The following is a 23,294-nucleotide window of genomic DNA, read 5'->3' as shown; positions in this document are numbered from 1 at the left end:
CATAATATTTTGTGTGGCAATAATGTATCAATACAAGAAATCCAAGTATCGTTTCTTTTATTATATAGCTTATTGATATTGTGCCTAAAAATTTAACTGTGGTAGAATACTAGACTAACAAAGTCCACTAGAACCATTTTGCTGCAATAAAAATGGTGACATTAGATGAACAGACTGTTAGATACTATTAGATTTAACAAATGTTGACAGAGTTTTTCTTTGTGGACACAATTTGCAGTTGGAAAAAAAAAAATTATAATCACAATGTATAGCAATATATGTTGTCACAATACTCAGCACATCGCAAAAACACAATAATATTGATTCCCACCTGATCCCCTGATGTTATCGTATGTTAATATACCTCAATGACTGGATAAATTAGTCTTAAATATTACAAATCATAGTCAGATGGAAAAGTAAAAGAAAGATCTGAAAAGCAAAAGTAGTGAAAAAAATAGTTTGGTTGATGAAAAGTACATGATCAGACTAAATTCCTGCTGACGCTTAAGTCAAGGTTTTACTCTCAAAAAGAGACAACTTTCAGACGCATGCTGCTTTACAAAAACTATCAAATGTGTCCTCATCCACTTCTCATTACTTGGACTGCAAAGTGGAAATATTCACTCACATACACACTCACACAGAAACCCTCATCCTTGTAGCATAGCAGAGTGGCTGTGAAGGAAGAAAAAAAGATAAGGGGAACAGAAGGACTTTCCCTCTACATACATTCAACCCTGGGCCTTTATAATCCTCCATACAGTCTTTATATACTCTGCGCGCATGGCTGAATGTTTGTTCAAATGAAAAGCACCAGTGTATAGAAATCTCGGTGAATGCTTTCTATGGCTTTAAAATCTCTAAAGTAGATTCAATGCACAAGTATATGTGTTTGTGTAAGTTAACATGAATGACACAAACAGAAAAGGCGATTGAGGAAGTGTGTGTGTGTGTTCAGAGTGTATAGATTCATTGTAAATAGAATAGAAAATAAAAAAGCCATAAGAGAGTTTGAGCTGATAATTACATTTTCCAACCTTCACTCGCTCACACTTTCTCTGTTTTTCTATTTTATGTTTGACAGAAAGAAACCTTCACTTCCTGAATACAGTAAGGTATGTAAGACACAGAGTGAATAGAGTCAGAGGAAGAGGTCAATCAGGTTATAAATGTCATGACCAAAACTCATTTATACTGTACATTCGTTTTCCATGTACGCCTCACTCACCTTCTATCCACGGACAGTCTGACATGTTTAAACACATATACACATGTGATAAATCACTTATATGTTAGTATGTTACCCTGTAAGTGGACGATCTCCTATACAGAGAGGTTTTGGCATATCTATATTTTGCAAATACTGTACTGCAGATGGTTAATTTTACATATGTGCCATACTCTTCTAACTCTATTGAGAAGTATTTCGCTGATAAGATCATTCATCAAACTTGGCTGTCTATGCAGTATAAAGATGAAAAGGAGCTGTGGCCTTCCCATTTGCTCAAGAGGTAGAAAACCTACAACTGCCAAAATGCACTGTGCCGCACTGGACCAATAACACTCCCACTGGTGGGTGATGTAACGTGAGCTTGTCCGTTTTGACACAGGTAACAATGTGGTAGCCGACTGGTGACAAACAAACTTGAATTACAGTTAAAAGGTAAGCTAAAATGACATTTTATGTGAGAAATGGGCAACTCAGTACAGGAAACAGTGTGGCGCCCACTTCCTGTTCACAAATTTACATATTACAGCTAAACAGTGCACTAAAATATGTTTCTGAAGAGATTTTAGGTGAGAAATGGGCAACTCAGTACAGGAAACAGTATGGCACTCCTGCTGGTTTACGTTGTAATGGGAGCTTGTTGGTTTTGGACATAGATAACAATATGGTAGCCGGTTGGTAATAAATGATAAATGGACCTGTACTTGTATAGCGCCTTTCTAGTCATCTGTCCAAAGCGCTTTTTACACTTCCGAGTCACATTCATCCATTCACACACACATTCACACACTGGTGGCCTAGGCTACCATACAAGGTGCCACCTGCTCCTCAGTTTTAACACACTCACACACCAATAGAACAGCTATCAGGAGCAATTTAGGGTTCAGTATCTTGCTCAAGGATACTTTGACATGTAGAGTGGAGGAGCCCGGGCTCAGACTGCTAAACAATCTCGAATTACAGTTCAAGGGTAAGCTAAAATGTTTCTGAAAACATTTTGGGTGAGCAACAGGCAGTTACTTCCTGTTCCCAAATTTTCGTATTACAGCCAAACAGTGCACTAAAATATGTTTCTGGAGACATTTTAGGTGAGAAAGAGGCAATGCAGTGACAGAATCTTGGTTTATATGTGATCAGCAATGCCTACTTTTACTTTTTGATCGGAGTTTGAGAGAAGGGGAGAGGTAGGCGGGTCTCTCTCTTGATCGATTTCTATACTCTTTGTGTCTGTGGTGGCGGACATACCAAAATGCAATAAATAAAATGTTGCCTTTCATGACACAATAAATAACTAAATAATAAAATAATACTAATATAACAAAAAAATAAATATTCAGTGAATAAAATTCTATGTAAAAAGTAGATGTGTGTGGCTAGACGGACAGGAGCCACACTGAATAGGCTATTTGAAAGAGGTGAGTTTTGAGGCGGAATTTGAAAGTGGAGAGAGAGTTGATGCTACGAATGTCCGGTGGGAGGGAGCTCCAGAGGCAGGGGGCAGAGCGCCTGAAAGCTCTAGACCCCATAGTGGTCAGGCGGGCTGGCTGGACAGTGAGGTGGATGGAAAAGGAAGACCTGAGAGTGCAGGTGGGGGTGTGGATATGTTAGAGTTGGGAGAGGTACAAAGGAGCTAGGTTGTGGATGGCCTTGAAGGTGAGGAGTAGGATCTTGAAGTCAGTGCTGTATTTAACTGGAATTTGTAGTCTGAGCAACAGCTGTAGAGCCAGCTAAAATCATTTCAATCATCATTTCAGCTGAGAGACGAGCAGGAAGATGTGGGCGCCGGTGAGATTGAGGGAAGTTTAACATACTTCATTTACACATATTACCCACATTGCTATGATAAATTGCTGGTTAAAAATCGGCTTAGCACCCTTTAAAATATGAACTAGTGAGAAACATTAAAGAAATGTTACAGTGCATCTTCAGTATGTCTATAAATGCAAGTAGACAGTCACATCTCTGTAATATAATCTGACTGTTTTGAGAGTTTAAATACACTGTAGAGCCATAAAACCTTACCTCTACATTACATCCTTTAGTGACTCCTGTATAATCTGAACTGCTGAGGAGATTATAAGGAGTCCTGGAGACCTCAATCTCCCGAAGACAGCCAGCATACCGCTTCAGCGTGACCTCTGACCTATAAAGAAATGATGATAGTTTTAATAAAGAGCATATACAGCTGAAAACAATTCAAACTCCATGGAATTTCCTGTCTCTCAGCAGTGTAGTATAATTTCAAAAAAGCTGAATTACTGCAGCAGTGAAGCTATTGCATCATGTATCCAGAAGCAGAGTGACGGTTGGACGTCAAAAACAAGAAGAACCTGAATATGCCGTTTGTCCATATCTATATATTTGATTTGTTATATAATTAGTTTTTGCATCAATTTTTGCTCAGGTTACAGTATTATTCACAAGGGAAGGAAAATAACACATAATGTTGGGCTGTGATCACACTGAACATGCTATTAGCAGTTTGATGCACCTCTGTAATCGTTCTCAGTGATTTAGGGTTTTATTTTTGTAACTCAGCAAAAACTGTTGCTTGCAGTGCTACAAAGAACAAATCGGTAGAGACACTTAGCTCTGCGTCTGAAACACAATTTGAATCTGATTACGGCAATGATGCCCGTGATGCAGGGTCATAAATGTGAGGAATTCCACCTAAATGTTGCTGAACAGACAAACGTCAAATTCAGATTAATAAAGACAGAGAAAGTGATTTCCAGCCGCTGTGTGGAGGAGCAGGAGCCCTCAGGGGGATCAGCCAAGATACAAACAAACACACACACATTCATTGTGGGCTGTACAGCATCATCAGCATGGCTAGCCTCATGCAGAGGGCAATATATGATAAATATTTACTATATGTCTGATTATGAGATGTGTTTATTTATTTATTTATTTACCTGGCTGTCATGCTGTTAAGACAAAATGTGATATTAAAGCATTAGCACACTTCACACAACACAGTGTCAACTAATGACTCATGTACACTGGATTCTGGCACATGATTCAATGACAAGACTGGTAGGCGAAAAAAGTTGTAACTGACTGTGAAGAGGCTGATTGTTTTTGGTCAACAACTAAATCAGGGTGATAAAACAGTCTCAGCAGCTTAATTTTACAGCAATAAAGTGTCTACAGAAGTTTTTACATCATGAAATGTCATTAAATATAATAAGTAAGACTAATTTCCATTGTCTACAAAATTTTAAAGATCCTTCCTTCACTTTTAATGCAAAACACATCACTCTTTATTAAATACTGCTGATATATGATGGCCTTCTTTACAATAAATTCATGCTAAAATGTTAAAACTTTGAGTGTGCACCTGTAGTTTCCAATAGTTGGCAGCCCTCCAAAGTAGATCTTCTGGTTTTCCCTGAGGTTCAGACCAGTAGCTGAACCCTGAGACGTGGCTGCTATCTTCTCCTCGGCACCGCTGTCGATGTCCACTACGCTCACCGTGGCTTCGTAAACAGTTAAAGAGACATGAATATAAACAGGCAGGCAGAGATAATGTACTTTGAAAGTGAAATCTATTTTAAAAACATAATATTTGTGGATTTTAAATGCTACTTGAAATTGTCTATTGTGTATAGAAGTTATGAGAATGTTTATTCATGTGCATCAGTATTTCTTGAAGAGATATCCATCTTAATGGGACTACCTGTTTAGGCAAAGATAAATATGTAAAGTCCTATGTAATCTAGATTATTATAATGTAAACTGGTTTAGTACAATTTGGTTTTGTAGTTTATTTCAGATCAACAGTAAGATTTCTTTCACATGGATCCAGGCAGACAGTGGATTGCAAACCTGATTTCATTTTAGTGGATGAGAGTAGGACAGTAAAGTTAGGTGAGGCCAGCAGAGAATACCAGCTACCGTAACTGTAGATGGCACTAAAATATTTAACTTTTTGACATCCTCATGCGTGTTTTGATGTTTTGGTTTTCCCGTGCAGTCTAGAAGGTGATGTCCACCTGCCTGGATCCATGTGAATACAACATTAGCCTAATATTTTCCTGATGTAGACTCTTGTTGTTGTGCGTACCTTGTTTCTTGTTCCGTGACATGGTGAGAGACTTCCAGCGCCCATCATTGTGGCGGTTAGCTGATAGGGCACTGCCAACTCCTGAACCAAGGTCAAAGTTCACCTTCACCTTCCCCTCTGACAGCTCCAGGGACATAAAGTCTTTCTACAGAAACAACCAAGAAGACAGTGTTGTGAGGTACTGACAAGTAAAATCCAATAACAATCCAATAACAGTATTGTGCAGCGATATAGGTTAAAAGGTTGATTTACATGTTACATTCCTCCCTGTCAAACTCTATTAGGAGCTCCACCTTTTCAAAATAAATCAAACCATATATGACTGGACCATGTGGGAATTTAATTTGAAAGGACAGACACAGGAAAAGGCCACGCTCAGCAGTCAGACAGGAGTCAGGTTAATTTCCAGGGCTGGTACCTGTGGTTATTCCACAGGCTAGTTAATAACATGTCGGGCAGGAAATCCAAAGTGTGGGATCATTTTGAGAAGGTGAAGGATGAACCCAAGGTGATATGTAAACTCATCTTCACTGGTCGACTACAAACATGACGTATCATCTGAAACATGGAAGTAGCTACATGCCCATTAGCCACTTAGCACAATCATTACTGCTTTGCCAACAGCGTCATTAACAGGCGGCTCGCTCAGTGTGTGACGTGCACTTGTAGATAAAATATCGGCCTATATTAATGAAGGTTCATTAGTACAGTTTGTATTTCTCTGTAATGTAGCACAGTGTCAACAATGTTACTGATACTATTCTTTCTCACACCTTCAACTCAAACCATTGTGTTGCCCTGCCCAAAATATATCATTTAACAATTAAATCAATATCGTAAACACGCGGGCTACTAGTTGACTAATGGCCCTAAATGACAGCTATTGGTCGACTAGGAACATTTCTAGTCGGGGCAGTCTGATTAGAACTGAGGCAAAAAAACAGATTGTAGCCTGCACAGTCTTTGATTACAGACTTGCCTCAGTTTCACCCACCGCTTTACATGTGTGTTAAAAACCTTGAGTTCTGACATTTTTTAATTTTGAGATGATAGTGCATTCCACAGTTGTATACCTCTTACTGAAACACTCAAGAGAGAATTGTAACTCTTGCTCCACAAGTGCTCCATGCACAAACTGTCCATTTTCTAAATATCTCATCAGAGTGACAGAGACGCTAAACAATCCTGCCTGTTCTTTACTGCTCTGAAAATGTAGGCGAGCAACACCGTTCCGTGGACAATCAATGAGATTCAGATGCTCCTCTGCATCGTCGGTGAAGAGGAAAAAGAGCAAGAATGATAACAACCCTATTTTTATTTAAGGTCACTGTCTGTGGTGGAAACGCAAACCATATCCAGGTATTAGGTGCATGTCTGTAAGGGTTACGCACAGGTTCCATACCAAAAGTGTTTGGTGGAAACGTGGCTTTACATGGGTTAGAATCTTTAGGGTTTCACTTCGTTGCATACATACCATATCATCAGTTGCCAAATACATGAGCAGGGATTCAGAGGAAAACGTGCGGAACTTGAAGGTCACGGTGGACACATTGGGGTTCCACCTGGTGGGTCGTCCCACTGCGGCGTAGCCCTCGCCATCCAGCTGAACTATCCCTTCACCATCTGAACGCTGGGGGCTAAAAACACAGATAAGAAATAGGCCATTTTACTTTTTTTTAACTGTGAAAGAAGTTTAAAATGTCACAAAAATAAACTGAAAAGTAGTGAAGATGATGAAGTGGCCTTTTGGAATATTAAAAAGTATATAAGTAATGTGAAAACTTTGTGAATAAGTGTTTGCGTACCTGACAACACATCCCTTACAGTCTCCCTGTCTCTCTCTGTAGTTCCACAGTCCAATAGGTTTACCATCCAAGAAGGTCTCCCCCATGCAGCCTGTGAATGTCGTTGATCGTACTGCGTCTGCTTTCTGAAACATGGAAGAGGGAAAGAATGAGAAAAAGAAAGACAGGTTTCCTGATGTTGTTTCACACAGGCCCAAAGCGACAGACAGCTACCTTGACAGTGCCGAGTATTCCTCCCACAAACAGGTAGGCGTTCTGGTCGACGTCCAAGATGGTGTAAGTTGTGGGCGAGTTGGCACTGGCTGGGGTCGGCATCATACCAGCCATAGAGCCTTCCAGAGGATATACTGATATGGTGCCATTCAGCCCATTACTGGAGACAGAGAGAAGGAGAGAAGGAGAGGGAAAGTGTGAGGGTCTGATGTTATTTTGTTTGCCTTTCTGTTTTTCCTGGAAGACATTTGCAATGACTGAAGGCGCTGGAGCCACTTGGAATCAGTTTTTATGAACTCTTGGTGGTAAAGATGAATGATAGAAACACGGAGTGCAACCAGTTTGTAGCAGTGGAACCTCTGAGCTGTAAAGTGAAATTAATCTCCCACCTCGGAGTTTGTTTTCAAAGCAGGAACAGCATTTCTGCGTCGTGTAGGGGAACATTTTTATGACTTATAGTCCGTGTAATCCCATTGGAAAACACATTTGGGAAATCTCTCAGATGGTAATGCATGGCGCAGGTGGGACGTCTGCTTGGTGTGAATGGGTCTCGTATTGGATGGTCTGTATACAGCGTCGCTTTACCTCTCACTAGAAAACTAGATCTACTAGATTACACAGTATCTATGTAATGATGTGCCACATGCTGTCAGGGCTGCAAACTCTTGATTTCCCAAGCGAAACGACATGTTTTCCTCCACGGCATGAGTGAAATGATGTCCTGTGGTTGTTGTGTTGTGTGTGCTGACACTATTGGTTGTTGCTGGTTAGATTAAGTTGTAGTGGGAGTACTGTAAATAAAGTATTTTATACAGAACATCAGTACCACAACATGATGATACAGAAGCAAAGTATGACACATGTCTAATAAAATTTATGTTTTACATTTGAAATGTAGATTCTCTCTGTCAAGACAATATTGTAGTGTATCTTAGTTTTTAAGAAAGAGAGGGGAGTAACGATCCATCAGTCTGGATCGATGTATTGATTAAATGATGAACGACCCAGTGTCATCGATGCAAAGTGAAAACATCAATCCATATTGTCATCATTAGGGTACGCCTTCATTTTGAAAGTCTATGTCACAGTCAAACAGCAGCAGGCAGACGGCAAGCAGCCAAGAGAAAGATAATGAGGATAACATTATTTACTCGGGAGATAGGTACTGTATGAGAAATATTTGGGATTTTGGAGAAAATAAGGGTTTAACAGACAGAGCACATGCCACACATGAACAATGCCGTTATGAGATAAGACATAACGTATCTGTCTGGGCGGGCATCTCACTCCGCTAACTTCTCATGACAGCAACGTTAGCTAATCTGTTTCAACAATGTTCAGCTGAATAAATGTGCATGCTGGCTGAAATTCAAATGTGCTGTTAATCCATGTTTAATGACATTTTGCCTTCAGGGCTTTAAGCCAGATAGACCTGAAGTTTTAGGGAAAAGATGATGGTTTGGGTTGAAATGAAAAGGTTTCTACCAGAAAGCACTTTCTGGCAGAAAGCTCCTAAGGTTAACTAATCCCATGTGCTGTTTTATGTGTTAGTGGAGTCAGTTTAAAGTAAACGGTTACATTACATTATTTCTGTGTTGTTTTTATCTTTGCCAAAAGCAAAAAAAAGAAAGGGGTGGCAGCTTCTGCTGTAACCAGTTGTGTTAAATGGGCATATGAAATTGTCTCATATCAATCACAGGCCCCACAATCGCATCAAATCAAAATCGTATTGTAGATTTCATAGACAGCATCCAGATGAGATTTCATAAAATACCTTATTGTTGTCTAAAGAATCAATATAATATTGTATTGTGATGAAGCTGATGATTTACACCCTCACTACTTTGGGTAATAACACTGAAGATTATGATTTAAATAAATGCCTGTTAAGTTGCTATGTGTCATGAAATGAGGTGACACAATGGGGATTGAGCCTATGTCACACTGATGAAAGTACTGCAATATTTTATGTGTGCAGTATTATGTGTGCAGCTTGCGCACAAGACCAGCAAAAGCACGTGAACACACATGAACGCGGTGCCCACGTCTCACGGTCTCACGCAAGCGCGCACACGTGAACGCAGTGCACAGAGAGGCAGTTAGAGCTGCAGGCTACAATGAGGCTAAAAACAGAGTTCAAATGACGTTTTTCCAAACAACTTTTTATGTCAGGGCTTCAGGACACTTGGATCACTACGGACGAGAGAGAGTATGGAGATATTTTGTGGTTTCAGTTATGTGTTTTTGGACATTTGAATCTGGGGCGCCGTCAGCCTGCATTAGGTGGAGTTATGTTGCTACCTACTCTCCCCTTGGATCTCCGCAAGTGATGTGAGGACTCTAAAACTTCACCTGAGTCTCCATCGGCATATGGGTGAGTAGATAATGGCTGAATTTTCATTTTTGGTTGCAGTATTCCTTTAATGCTAATGCAAATCCAACATTACCTACTGCTGTTGCTTCAAATTAAAAGCATGTAACGAGTGAAACACAAGTTGACTTTTATTATGAAGTAGTCACAGGAAATGTTTTTCAGTGAGCCTTGCACTTACCGCTATCGTTCATTAAAAAATGTGTCTACAAAACAAGACAATGGTCATTTTCAGCATTTGTTGACAGTGGTTGAGTTTGAAATGAGGGATGCAATTAATTATCGGCCGGTAATAGGACACTAATTATTATGCATCATTCCAATAATTAAAATTATAACCAATAAATAGCTCAGATAATACAAGACACTACATTTTAGCCTTTCCTACCTTCAGGTGTACATAAACTACAGGTTATACACTCTTTTTTTGAAATACAAAAATGTGAAATTATCAGTTATTGTATCGGTTATCTGCCATGAGGAGCAGGTCATTATTGGTTATTGGTATCAGTTAAAAATGTCCATATTGGTGGATCACTATTTTAAATATTACACGATCAAATCAGCAATTAAACAAAAACCAGCAGCCTTTTGAAGAGCCGCGGGCGACAGGCTGCACAGCTCAAATGTATTAGTAATGTAACCACCACCTTTCACTGTGTCCTGCTGTGTGCAGCGTAAAATCAGATCACAGTTACTAACAGAATGATGGAAAAAGGACAATTATTGCCTGACTACTTTATTAAATAAAAAATAGTTTTGCTCCCCCCCAGAGTCTGTGACCTGTGGTATGAAACCACATTTGCTGTTACCACAGTAACTACAGGCCTCTCCAAAATAACCAGGACATTTTTTTTTTTGCGACTACAACTTAAAAAAGCTCACAATAATGATACAAACAAATAATAAATAATAAATATTTCAAGCGCAGAGTATTTGGGTTTTTGAATCACCATGTTTTGTTTAAATGTAAAATCTAACATACATATTGTCCATAAATACTGTACTGTGTGTCTGCATCTAACTAATAGGTTGCTGATGTTTATCATTGAGTGGACATGGAGATCCAGTAAGTGCTTCACATTTCCATGTCAGTGTATCTGTCCATTTGCTCTGCAATGGATCTCCTTTGTGATGCCACTCTCTAACATTGTAAGTTCAATTTGAGGATGCATGTATTGCATATGTATGTATGTCTGAATATAATGTAAGTGCACAAGCTGTGTGTCATTACTATGCTCCTCAAGGTTCCTTCTCTTCCAAGGTGAAACGTAAGATGTGACTATTCTTTGTACTGCAGCCAACATCCATGTTGGCATTGGAAGCCAGTTTGTTTGAGAAACACTGTAAACATGTCAGAGAAACAAAGCATGCGCGTTTGTGTGTGCAAATGTCTCACCGAGATGCCTCTATTCTGTGCCAGTTCCCATCATGGATGGTGTGATGAGGATATTCGACCCTCCCCACACCTGAACCCACGTCCCAAAGGAAATAGACCTTCCCCTTACGCATCTCCAAGGCCAGGAAATCAACCTGAAACACACAGAAGAAATGAATGTACCGTAGATAACCTGTTTTTGAAATGTGACACTGTGCTCTGTATTGCTTGAGATAAATCATCATGTCAACAAAAAACTGAAGAGAATAAATAAGGAGAGAAGGAAGAGTGAGATAAATGAAGATACACAGAGAAGGCCAACCTATTGATGTTATTTAGGTTTGATGTATTTTATCCAGGAGAAATAATTTAATTTTAAACCTTATACTTTAGTTAAACACGTAATCCTGTAAAGGGCCAGTGTATTTACAGTAGAGCCGCATCATGAAGTCAGTTAAGAAAATGAAATTAATTTGCAATTTTTTTGATAATCAAATCATCATTTTAATATTTTCTTTAAGCAAAAAAGCCAAACATTCACTGGTTGAATGCTTCTTAATGCCTGGTTCACACTACACGACATTTTTGTCACTATGTCAGATTATGGAACTATGGAGTCGTAAAATTGTGCCGTGACTTGGCCGACAGACTACACGCTGGTCCACGACCAATCATCGCTGGTTGTCTTTCACATTGTGTGTGATGTCATCAGGTTATTCTTGTCCTATTTTTATTATTATTACTATTATTTCAGTCACTGTGTCTGTTTATGTGACAGCTGAAATGTTGTTGTAGTAATGTAAAAAAGTGCCAGCAGATGGCAGGAACTATGTTTGAAGTGCTGGATGCAAACTATGCAAGTCACTGAATCCTCCACAACAAGTTCCTACAAGTGTTTCACAATAAAAGCCCATTTAGAAAATGAAGGGTTCTCTCAGCCGAGGTTATAAGGGGCTTTATATTTGAAACAGATACAGGAAGTGTTGAGTTTGAACACGATGCATTAACTATGACAGGGCAAACGGGGGCAGAAAAAAAGTTAAAAATATAAAAGTACAGAAAGAATAACAAATCATAGCCTGTTTATAATGTAGTCTGTTTCAAATGAAGCTGGGAGCCTCTGCAGTTGTGGTGAGTAAAAGCCCCGCCACTGCTTTTTAATTTTATCCCTTTATATCCTCCATTATATAGAAATAACACTCTTTGCTAGCTTGATGCTGCCAGCATTTTACCTCTTTACATCCCTAGAGTAAATACCAAAAAGGACACAGTGTTGTTACCATACAGTTGCCCACGGCAGCACATGTACGCCAGTGCATGTATTAAATGTGTACCGCATAAACGTTGCAAAGCAATAAAGTGGGGGGTCTCATGAGAGACAAATTAAATGTCCTTACTTAAGGTCCCAAAAGTGTAAAGCCAGGGGAGTTATCCTTGAAATGTGATGGGAATGATGACAATGGTGATGGAAAACCTTGGAGGACATGCCTCAACTAATCAAACACTGTATGATGGTGGTAATGTCAGCAATGTAACCAGAAATTGAGTTGAGAGGAGAAGCTGGTGAAAGTAGCTTTGTCAGCAGTGGATTTACCTTTTACCCTTAACTAAGGTTTTATTTAGTTGCCTCCAGGCCTTTCAGTCTGACGTTAATGTGTATTTTGAAAGACTGCATGGTTATCTGATCGCAGATAAAACAGGTCAAGCTCAGGTTTAAACTCGGGCAAGATACGCATACTGATCATCTGGACTCACAAAGCTCAACCAGATGTCGTCAGATAAACATCTGGCCATCAGCTGTGAATACAGTGTGTATCTAACTAAGCAGATAATAAACTTTCATTCACTTTGCTGTTCAGCAGAGTTTTGCTTGTTGGAAATTGCATTTGCTCCTAAAATGACAGAACACAGAAGTTATGCAACACGGTTGGTGGTGATGCAAAAAGATGATGATTAATAAGTACCCACATTCTCAATTTATTACTTATTATAGAGAACCTTATAGAGTATTTATCATGCAGGGAATAGTGAATGAGCGCACAGCGGTGCGGCTTCACACCCATTCCTGCTCTATTCTGAGGGTACAAAGGCTTAAGTTTTCTCCATCTGTCTCTATAAGTGGATTTTCACAGGATCTTGCTGTATTTTGATTAATGGCTGTATTACTTATGTATGAGCCAAAAAAATTAATAAGAATTTTGAGCATATGCTCTCATCTGGATGCTGTCTCTGGTGCACACACACATACACACACAGCATTATTATTCATATAGTATTATGCACAATTAGAGATTATTAGGGAGTCACATTTGAAGACACAAATGACACACATATACACACACACAGCTACACACACTTATCTTTCTAGTCTCTCCAGGGTAATGGCGATTATTCATTAGCACAGATCACAGGGCAGCATCGTTATTATTCAACTAGCATTACACACTATTAGTGAGATGGTAGAGGTGCGCGCTCGCTCACACACACACACACACACACACACACACACACAGAGCATTACTATTCATACAGAATTCTTCACTATTAGAGAATATTAGTGAGCGACACACACACAAACACACACGTGCATGCGAGTTCAAGACTTCACAGTCAGATGAAGCAAAGCAGTGATTTCTTGGGGGAAATCAGAATAAAGCAGATAGCAACATAAACTTGTTGTTAATTGCTTCTGCTCCTAAGGACACACACACATATTCATAAGCACGCACCCACACACATGCACACACAGGGATTATCAGTGATACCTTAAAACAGCAGGTTGCTATGTTTATAGGGGTGTTAGTGAGTAAGTGTCAAGAAGTATTAATTATTCTCATATTAGACAAATCACTCTGGGAGTGTGTGTAGTCCATGTGTGTGTGTCTGAGAAAGAGGAGTGCAAGTGTGCATGTATACTTCTGTGCGCGTGTGTGCGTGCCCTTAGAAAGCAGGCATTTTCAAGTATGATAAATGCTACACAATATATAGCCCCTCAACATTGTATTAAATATGATTAATGATTTAATATGAAACATTTAAAAAAATGTGAAAATGTCAACTGGATTTTCTGTTTGGTTCACAATAATACCAGAGCCATATACGGACAAAATTCAGCCATTTTTTTCTCAGGGAGCCACAAAGACATATTAGTTACCAAACACACGTAATGAGTGCTTATATACAACAATTCATTCGTTTTTTTTTTTCAAATACAACTCTGAATGATTCCTTTAGGTTGCTGCATACATGATGTATCACAGTTGAGGACCAACTCCTGGCAGTCCCCTGCCTTGTGAGAACATTTTTGAAATTTTGGCCAGATGAAATGAAAAAACAAACAAACAAACAAAAAACAACAACAACAAACAAACTAGAAAACTGCCTCATAGTTGTGCGCCTCCATTAACAAGTCAAATTGCAGTTCCAGTTTACATCCCTCTCTGTAGCCATGACAGTTGACAATGCTTCAAATATGGGTGAAGTGGGCGCCCAAGATTTGTGTCACCACTATTCAGTATCTGACCAAATCTCTCTCCTGTTCCTGATTAATGATGTTGAATAATGGCCAGAAAAGTGTTTTTATGATGTCACAGTGAAGGTGACCTTTGACCTTTTGGATATTAAATGTCATCATTTAGATATTTGTGTGAAATAGTGTCATTATTACTGTATGAATTCTTGAGTTTTGGCCAAAAACATATTTTGTGCGGTGACAGTGACCTTGACCGTTGACCAGCAAATTCTAATCAGTTCATCTCTGAGTCCAGGTGGACGTTTGTGCCAAATTTGAGGAAACTAATGGCAATCTTGAAATATCATGTTCAAGAGAATGGGACGGACTGACGGATGGACGGACAACCCAAAAACATAATGCATAAAAACGGTAGTCATATTGCTTCTCTGGCTGAAGCTAAGGTTATAATAGGCCTCTTGAAAAGATCTATGATTCAGTGACAATGAGCATACCATTGCAAAGACAAGATGTATCTATAACTGTAGTTTTGACAGTGATATATGTCTTTCTGGACAGTTTAGCGTATTTGATGTAATCTGTGCTTTATGCTCAGTAAGTAAGTTCAACACTACTTACATATTTGGCTGATCCCAGGTAGAAGAGCAGGTTATCAGGTGTGGTGGTTTTAACGTGGAGGATGATGGTGTTGTACCTCCCTTTCCTGATGTCGGGGCGGTAACTACGGAGACAGTCACCACCTGATGACACTGACACTTTGATCTGGAAAGAGGAAGAAAGAGCATAAATGTGCAGAACTTCCGTCTTGCTCTTTGAGTTTGGATTTATTTTATATGTAGTGAAACAAAACTATTTCAAAACCGGGTTAAAGGTCCAGTGTGTAGGATTTAGGAGGATATATATTGGCAGAAAGGAATATAATTTAATAAGTATGGCTTCTTTAATGTACAATAACCTGAAAAAAAGAGCTGTTGTGTTTTCGTTAGCTTAGAATGAGCTGTTTACATCTACAAAGGGAATAAGTCCTTGTCCACAGAGATCACCATGTTGCACTGCCATGTTTCTACCGTAGCCCGGAACAGACAAACCAAATAGAGACTCTTGACAGGCCAGTTACGTTTTTTTGTCGGCCACTGTAGTTAGGCTCTCCGCAATGAGTTTCGGAAAAACACTGCTTTATTAGTGTTTTTTTTTTTTTTTACCAGTTTAAATCACCTGGTAAGTTTGTTTTGGAGTGGAGAAGACCTCTGCAGATAATTCATCTGCCAATAAAAACCTCCTAAAAGTGTGAATCTTGAGTTACCAGGAAAAAAAAAATGAGCACAAATCAACAAGTACAAGGCTAGCAGCCAAACAGCATTAGACAAACACTGATTCGTAACTTGAAACTGCTTTATTCAGTGTTTTTCAATGCTGTAAACAGCTTAATAGAAATATTGTCTTTTTATGGAATAAGGCCAAAAAAATGTGTCAACAACTTACTGAGTTAGCTTGTTTCCTGGCTTGGTTGATCAGCTCCTTGATTTGCGAGATGTTACGCCTCAAATTGTCCTGCAGCTTTTTGATTGGCTGCAGCTTCTCCAACAGCCTGTCGGCTTCATCCTCCAAATCCTTCACTTTAGCTCCTGCAGCGTGGACTGAAGGCGGAGAGATAAAGTACAGTAGTGATAGAGAACAGTGCGGTAGTGGTTATCGTCAGCACTGTACAGTATATTATAGCGGAGAGAATGTGGAGAGCTAGCGTGTAAAGAGTGAGGAAAGGATGACAAATGATGGCAGCTGAGGAAATCACCGATATTACTCAAAGAAGGAGGAGAAAGAAGGAGAAAGAGCGGGAGAGATGGAGAAGCCAGTGAGAGCCGAGCAATTAGTGTAGCTCAGCATTCAAAGAGAACATTTTTACATTATTGACTATTATACATTGTACAGGCTTGAAACTGAAAATAAGAATAAAAAAGAAAGAGCAAGATAGAAATAAAAAGACAGAGCTCCATGCTTTGCAGAGCGCAGAGCTCTCATGCTCGAGCGGAGCAGAGCAGAGCGGAACAGAGGCATTATTAGAAGCAGCTACTGTTGACTGTATAGCTATTAAAGAGGCTCATAAAACTAATGGGTGGTGCTCCAATACTGTTGTTGAAATCAGATCATTTTCACATAGTTGCTATTGATTTCGCTCAAAACAGCACATAAACACAATGCTGCTGATGATACAGTGTTTAAGTGGTAATTGAAAATGTCCCAACAAATTATTTCAGGATGGAAAGCCGATAAATGCCTACAAGTCTGTACTCTCATCATTATTGGGTAATTACAACATGGTATTGGTGCACCACGTATAATAATACTTATACTTATAATTGAAATATACATACTGATGGCTGTGGGGGTTGAGAAAAAGAGAGACAGAGAGAAAAAAATATCAGGTTTTGGTTAAATTCATCATTTATGTGGCTTAATTGCTCCAAAAAGTAAAAAAAATGACAGACATCATTTTAGAAATCTTTAAACTGGCACTGAGTTTCGAGGTTCTCTTATCTCGGTTTCTGAAACTAGAAGCTTTAGGAGGTAAATCACAAAACTAAATGAATAAAGTATGAATAGAAAACAATTTTTTTTTGTCACACAAAAGCAGCTCAGTAGCAGAAACATTTTTTTCAGAGAGCACTCATAGTTCTAAGTAATCAGTTAATCAAAAAGAAATCTTTATCAATACTAAACAAGCTCACAAATGTTTCCAGGAACATCCAAAACACAATATTTTCCTGCTAATTTTACTACTACAGAATGGTGCAAGGATGATGTTTTGTAGGCAAACCTGAAAGTTAGCGTCACCCTAGTTCCCTCGACAAATGCTATTTTGTCTGGATTTTATGACAAATTAAGCTCTGTGGCAAACAAACACTCATCATACTAGGTAAGTAATTTTCAAAAATTAAGTATTAATGAAATTACTAGAAAAAAAAGCTGACATTAGATTAAAATGAACCACACTGCGGTAGCATGAGTTTAACGTCTTCAACACAAAGAGGCTGTTTGGTGTAATGACATTCTGTACCTCCATTTAGCTTCTTGTCAGCAACAGCCTTTTTTAAGACATGTAAAAGATTCCAAATTCATGACATTTTTTATTTTGTAGGACAAAACATGAAAACATCCTTTTCGTTGTGTTAACCACAGACCTTATATCAGGCATCTAACAAAAACCCATTCAAAAAAATACACTGACTTCCAGACAAGGGAATTGGAAGTCAAAAGTGCTGACTCATTTCTGTGTTTTCGGACATAATCCTGCACGACTCTATTACTAGACTATGTTACTGTGAACCTTACTGTTTTTCTCTGGGTCCTGGATCATCTGATTGGCTACATTAACAGTGTCCTCCAAGTCACTGTAGTTCCTCTGAAGGCCGTACAGTTGCAGGTTCAACTCCCCAAGGCGCTCCAGGACGTCTATGGCCGTGGCGTTAGCATCTGCTGCTACAGCCTTAGTGGCTGCTAGCTTAGCTGCTGTGTCTGTGAATGCAGAATGTAAAAAAAAGATAAATAAAAGCTACACAAATTACATACATTACTCAGTTTTATAGCATACGTAATATGATATGATTTATAAATACTTCTCTCTGAACTTTAAATATTGCCCCATTGTACATCAAAAACTGACGAGCTGCTTATATTTGGAATTTTTGAAAATGAAATGTTTTTAGTAAGAGAACCCCACAAATGCAAAACTTTGAGGGGAAAGTTTCACTACCTTTTTAAAGACGCAGTTTCATTGCCATTAGTTGAAACAGATTTTGTATAAAAGCCTCTTAATACAAAATGGTGAAGTGCATTAATTGTGTGTATATTAGCTGCCAAAACAGTATACTATACAGACAAGTACATATTTTATATGTTTAAGTTTATGATATTAGCACATGCTGTGGGTCTAACTGTATCTTCAGTTTTGGTTTGTTGTAATCTATGCACATCAGACTATTTTGCCTAACACAATAAACAAAACTATATTGCTGACTACTAAAACACTGCCCACACTGGGACCTTGTAGTACTGAATGTGCACAGAGGTCAATAATGGCGTGTTCCATTTGCACTGGGGAGTCAGAATTCTGAGTTTCCTTTAGTTTCCTCCTTAAGTCAGATTTCTGACTCGGAATGTAGGGGAACCACGACCTCAAAATCCAAGATGCTGCTCCACGGATCAACAGCAGGCCCCCAGGAAGTGCGGCCCTAAAAAGACTTTTCCTCATTGACTTAAATGGCGAAAGAGATGCCCCTGCAAAATGACTGGTTCACCATCAGCATTTAATCCATTTGGTCAGATGACATTTGGAAAGTCTAAAAGAGCTGCAAGATAAAACCAGATGTTAGCTGTTCAGCCAGCAGAAGTAAGACACTCTGCTGTGGTGGCTCTCTCGTGTGCCTGCTCTATGGGCCGCACAGCACAGAAATAGTGCCAATAATCCCTTGGTCACTGGGGTAATTTTATACGCGGCAGTTGAACCATTTTGGCTTATGCGCCACTTGACGACATTCGGAGAAATGAACGAGGCCCCATGTTCTTCACTGTATTTGAGTTCTCTTCATATATCCACGATCAACTGTAGTCAAAGCTGTAGTAATATACTGTTTATTAGCACTTACAATATACTGTATAATGTGCTGTTACAAGTGAGACTGCTAACAATGGCTAACCTGGCTAGAGCTGGTGATGCTGCGACTGCTAATGGTATTCTAACTTGTTAAACTAAAACATAGTCAAATCACAGTCATTCCAAGCTCTGACTTCTGAGGTTGTTTCTGATTGAAACTGTGAACCCATCACACCAATAGATAATAATTGCAGAACATCAGCCCTGATGAAAGATCTGATTTTGCCACCAGGTTGAGTAGATCTCGTCAGAAAATCAGACTGATAGCTGTTCAGTCTCGAGCATTCTGACCACAACGTGTTTACTCACTCACAGGGATTTAAATTGGAATTAAATATGTTGTGTTAACCTCTGGGTTCATTCCATTTACAATTTGTAGTAGCTGTATTTAACACTTCTCTGCGTGTTGATCCAAATGCAACCATGTGCATCACTGTGGTTCAACAACCCCGCTATCACTGCAGTGCATTTCTGTGTGTCTGTGTATCTGAGAGTACTGACATGTGTCAAGTTGAGTTTACCAGAGCAACTGACCTCTATCGGCACAGTGATATTGATCCACTCTCTCTTTATCTCACTCCCACGCACACACACACACACTCATATACACACTGTGTGTTTTGTGCAGCCATACCGTTGGGGATAGCGTTGAGCGTTGCCATGGTTCCGTTGACAGCTTTCAGCAGGTCTTTGGTTTTGTCTCTCGCTGCTTTAACTCTGCCCTTCAGCCCGGCCACGCCATCGGCATTTTCTACACAAACACACACACGATGATAGTTTGATTTGAAGCCAAGGCTGCCTACTAATAAAAATACTTCCCTCGCCTCCCTAATGGGAAGAGTGACTGACAGGTAGTCTAGAGAGGCGAAATGAAGAGCGACATTGATAGCGGTAAGAATGTTTTAAATTAATAAAACTTTAGAGACTACAGCTTCTTGTACAAGAATAAGTTGCTGCTCATACTGTCTATAGCATACACTCATGGTTACCTTTGACATCATTCTGAAGTTGTTTAGCTTGGTTTAGCAGTCTGTTGCTCTTCTGAAGGGCACCTTCAGCTGCTTCCTTTACTGGGGCCTCTGGATCTAAAGCCTAGACACACACGCACACACACACACACACACACACACACACGCATACAAAGAGAGCAACAGCGCAAAATCCGTGACTTTGCATGCCTACACAAAAAATGCTTCCAGAATAATTTAGATCCCACACATGAATTTAAAAAATATGTTTCGTCATACATAAAAAGGTGCAATAATCTGCATGCTACCTTTCTGTAAGATCAAAGCACCACTACTTTGCATTGCTAAATGGTATTCTAGGAAATGCATTCAGCCGAATTAACTTCTCACATTCATTCTCCTCCTTCAACCCTTTCTTTCTTTATGTCTCTGCCTCCTTTCACTGTCATTTTATCCCTTTCTCCTTTTGCCCTTTACCTCGTTCTTGCCAAAGGAAAAGAAACATAGAGGTGAAAAATGCAAACGAGAAATGGAGTCGAAAAAGAAAAGGCAGGAAAAAAAAAGAGCACAAATAAATGAACTGGCACACAGGACAAGAAAAAGGAACAGAGAGCAAAAGAAACTATTATAGAATAAAGGGGGGAAAGAAAATCAAACGGGAGCAATGTAACCAAGACAAAAGCAAACAAATGGGAAATGAACAAAAAGGTGTTTGAAACAAGAACAGGGGAAAAGAGAGAGAGGGAATGCAGGAAAAAAATGAATAAATTAAGAAATAAAAGAAGTGAAGAGAGAGAGGAAAAATGGAGATTTCAGGTGTGTGTGGTCACGATAATGAAAGAAGGAGAGGGGAGAAAAAAAGATGGAAGAAGAGGGACAGAGAAGTGCTTTGATCTCTCAGCCATGACTAATGGAGAGCCTGAGCTTACATTACTGTTACTGCATGCGAGACACACAAACACACACACACACACACACACACACACCATCTCTTGTGCTGCGGATACACTTTCATAGTGTGGATAGCTAGAATGCTTGTACTCAGTATTTACAGTATGTGTGCAGTACCTGAACAGAAGTATAAATAAACATGTACAGTTCAGCTTTTCGTTGTTCACAATCGTGCAATAAATAAAGTATTGGAAAACATGGAAAGTGAGACTAATCAGACACAGGATGTTTTCCTCATAATGAATTGATAACATAATAAAAGTAATGGGATATTTCGTTAAACCCTGAAGGAAGCAGTTGGACTAAATAAGAAATTGCTGCTTTGAATTTAGTCAATGGTCGTGCGTGTGTCTTTGTGTGTTGGTGTACGTGTCCACTTACCAGCGCCAGCGCCTCACTTGCCCTCTGTTTGGCTGCCTTCGCCTCTTTCTCCGCTGCATCCACATTTGCTTTAATGTTGCTATAGGCCTTGAAGGCAGCTGTTGCGTTGAAGGAGAGGTTTTTTGCTTCGGCTAAAATACTGTGAGGACAAAAGAGAGAAACAGATCTCACTTTGATATTTCTCTTTTGATATGTTGTACACACATTTTCTTAAAGGGGACCTATTGTGCTCATTTTTAGGTTCATACTTGTATTTTGGGTTTCAACTAGAACATGTTTACATGCTTTAATGTTAAATAAACACTTAATACTCCTCATACTGTCTGTGCTGAAACACCTGTATTCACGCTCTGACTGAAATGCTATGCTTGGTGTCTGTCTCTTTAAGGCCCCCTCTTGAAAAAGCCCTTTATTGTGATAGTGAGAATGAAAGGGGGAAGAGAGAGGGGAGACTGCAGCAAAAGGCCATAGGTCAGACTGGAACCCAGGCTGCTGCAATAAGGACTCAGCCTTAATGGTATGGGCACTACCCAGTGGACTACTTGGGTGCCCCATTAGAGCATCCACAACTGCAACAAAGGTTCTGAACCAAAATCTTCACAACTGGACATGTTCTAGCAGGAAAATGATCCAAAACCAGGAAGAAATGATAACATCAGCGACCAAGAAAACATGATGTTAGTATGAGAGTACATGTGGCAGTGTACTTGCAGCCAGGGAATGAAGGTAATAGCGGGAATTGCAGTAAAGGTTTCTAAACCAAAATCTTAACACATGTTCCAGCTAAAATGTGATCCAAAATCGGGGAGAAATTAACAACGAAGGCAACCAAGATTACATGTCAACCACAAACACAGTGCGGTGGTTTTTAGGGTGGCAATATCAATTATTCTATTCGTGTAATTCTTGTATTTAAAATAGGGCTGTCAGTGTTAACGTGCTAATCGCAATGTGATTAATGGTCCAACATTACGCGTTCATTTTATTTATTTCTGCCACCACCTGTCTTTCAGAGGCTATAGATGTCTGAGTATTAAAGCTAAAGTGATTATACTAGTATCGTAGTAGAAGACCAGAGGAATCTAGTGGTACTAACCATGTTATGATAGCTGAACTAGGACAAAATAATACTCCAAATTGCCTTAATTTTGCCGAGGGATAAACAGCATGGCCATTTTCACAGAGGTCCCTTGACCTCTCATCTAGAGATCTGAATCTCATCTGAATCAAAATGGTATCTGTGGGTGCCCATGAGTCTCCCCTTTACAGACATGTCCACTTTATGTTAGTCTCATGCAGCTTTGGGCACAAACTATATACTTTTTTGCATCCAGTGTTTATTACATATTTATGACTTGTAAAACTTGACACAGTGCTGAGCTGCATCTCAAATTAATCTTCAGATTTCCAGCTTTCAGGTGACAAATACCACTTCTATGTGGCATATAATGCTGACCTGCTATCACCCCCAAAAGATCCCCTGTACCCCACAGAAAAGACAAAAATAGGTCTACAGTATATGGGTCTCAGAGGGTTGTTTGCATGCTGCTATTTTGTCTCTTGGACCACACTGTTGTAACAGTGCAGCACTGATCTGAAATAAATAAATAATTAAATAAAGAGAGGGGGAAGATCAAGATCAAGATCAAGATCATAAGATAAATTTCTTTGCATTCATGTAATTACCAATCTTGATTTTTCAACTGTTTTGAAATGTAAAATAATGGAATTTAAAACCTGCAATTAAAGAAAAAGTGAATTTTAAAAACTAATCCTTTGACAGCCCTAATTTAAAATGTCATTATTT

General features: G+C 39.2%; 1 protein-coding gene across 1 annotated transcript in view; it reads right to left on the bottom strand.

Annotated features, from left to right (window-relative positions):
- lama2 (laminin, alpha 2) overlaps window positions 1-23,294 on the bottom strand; it is a 332,854-nt gene that overhangs the window by 40,045 nt on the left and 269,515 nt on the right. The window contains exons 45-58 of the mRNA XM_078173904.1: window positions 21,488-21,626; window positions 20,177-20,279; window positions 19,822-19,938; window positions 17,867-18,049; window positions 16,019-16,173; window positions 15,155-15,298; window positions 11,086-11,219; window positions 7,316-7,475; window positions 7,103-7,227; window positions 6,772-6,934; window positions 5,298-5,442; window positions 4,572-4,710; window positions 4,147-4,158; window positions 3,254-3,374 (exon numbers count right to left, since the gene is read on the bottom strand). Of these exons, the coding sequence (XP_078030030.1) occupies window positions 3,254-3,374; window positions 4,147-4,158; window positions 4,572-4,710; window positions 5,298-5,442; window positions 6,772-6,934; window positions 7,103-7,227; window positions 7,316-7,475; window positions 11,086-11,219; window positions 15,155-15,298; window positions 16,019-16,173; window positions 17,867-18,049; window positions 19,822-19,938; window positions 20,177-20,279; window positions 21,488-21,626 (1,840 nt within the window). The remainder of the gene's footprint in view (window positions 1-3,253; window positions 3,375-4,146; window positions 4,159-4,571; window positions 4,711-5,297; window positions 5,443-6,771; window positions 6,935-7,102; window positions 7,228-7,315; window positions 7,476-11,085; window positions 11,220-15,154; window positions 15,299-16,018; window positions 16,174-17,866; window positions 18,050-19,821; window positions 19,939-20,176; window positions 20,280-21,487; window positions 21,627-23,294) is intronic.

Source organism: Epinephelus lanceolatus, chromosome 13, assembly GCF_041903045.1.
Source record: "Epinephelus lanceolatus isolate andai-2023 chromosome 13, ASM4190304v1, whole genome shotgun sequence".
NCBI lineage: Eukaryota > Metazoa > Chordata > Actinopteri > Perciformes > Serranidae > Epinephelus > Epinephelus lanceolatus.
The sequence above is the reverse complement of the archived record's forward strand: the minus strand, read 5'-3'. Positions and strand labels throughout refer to the sequence as shown.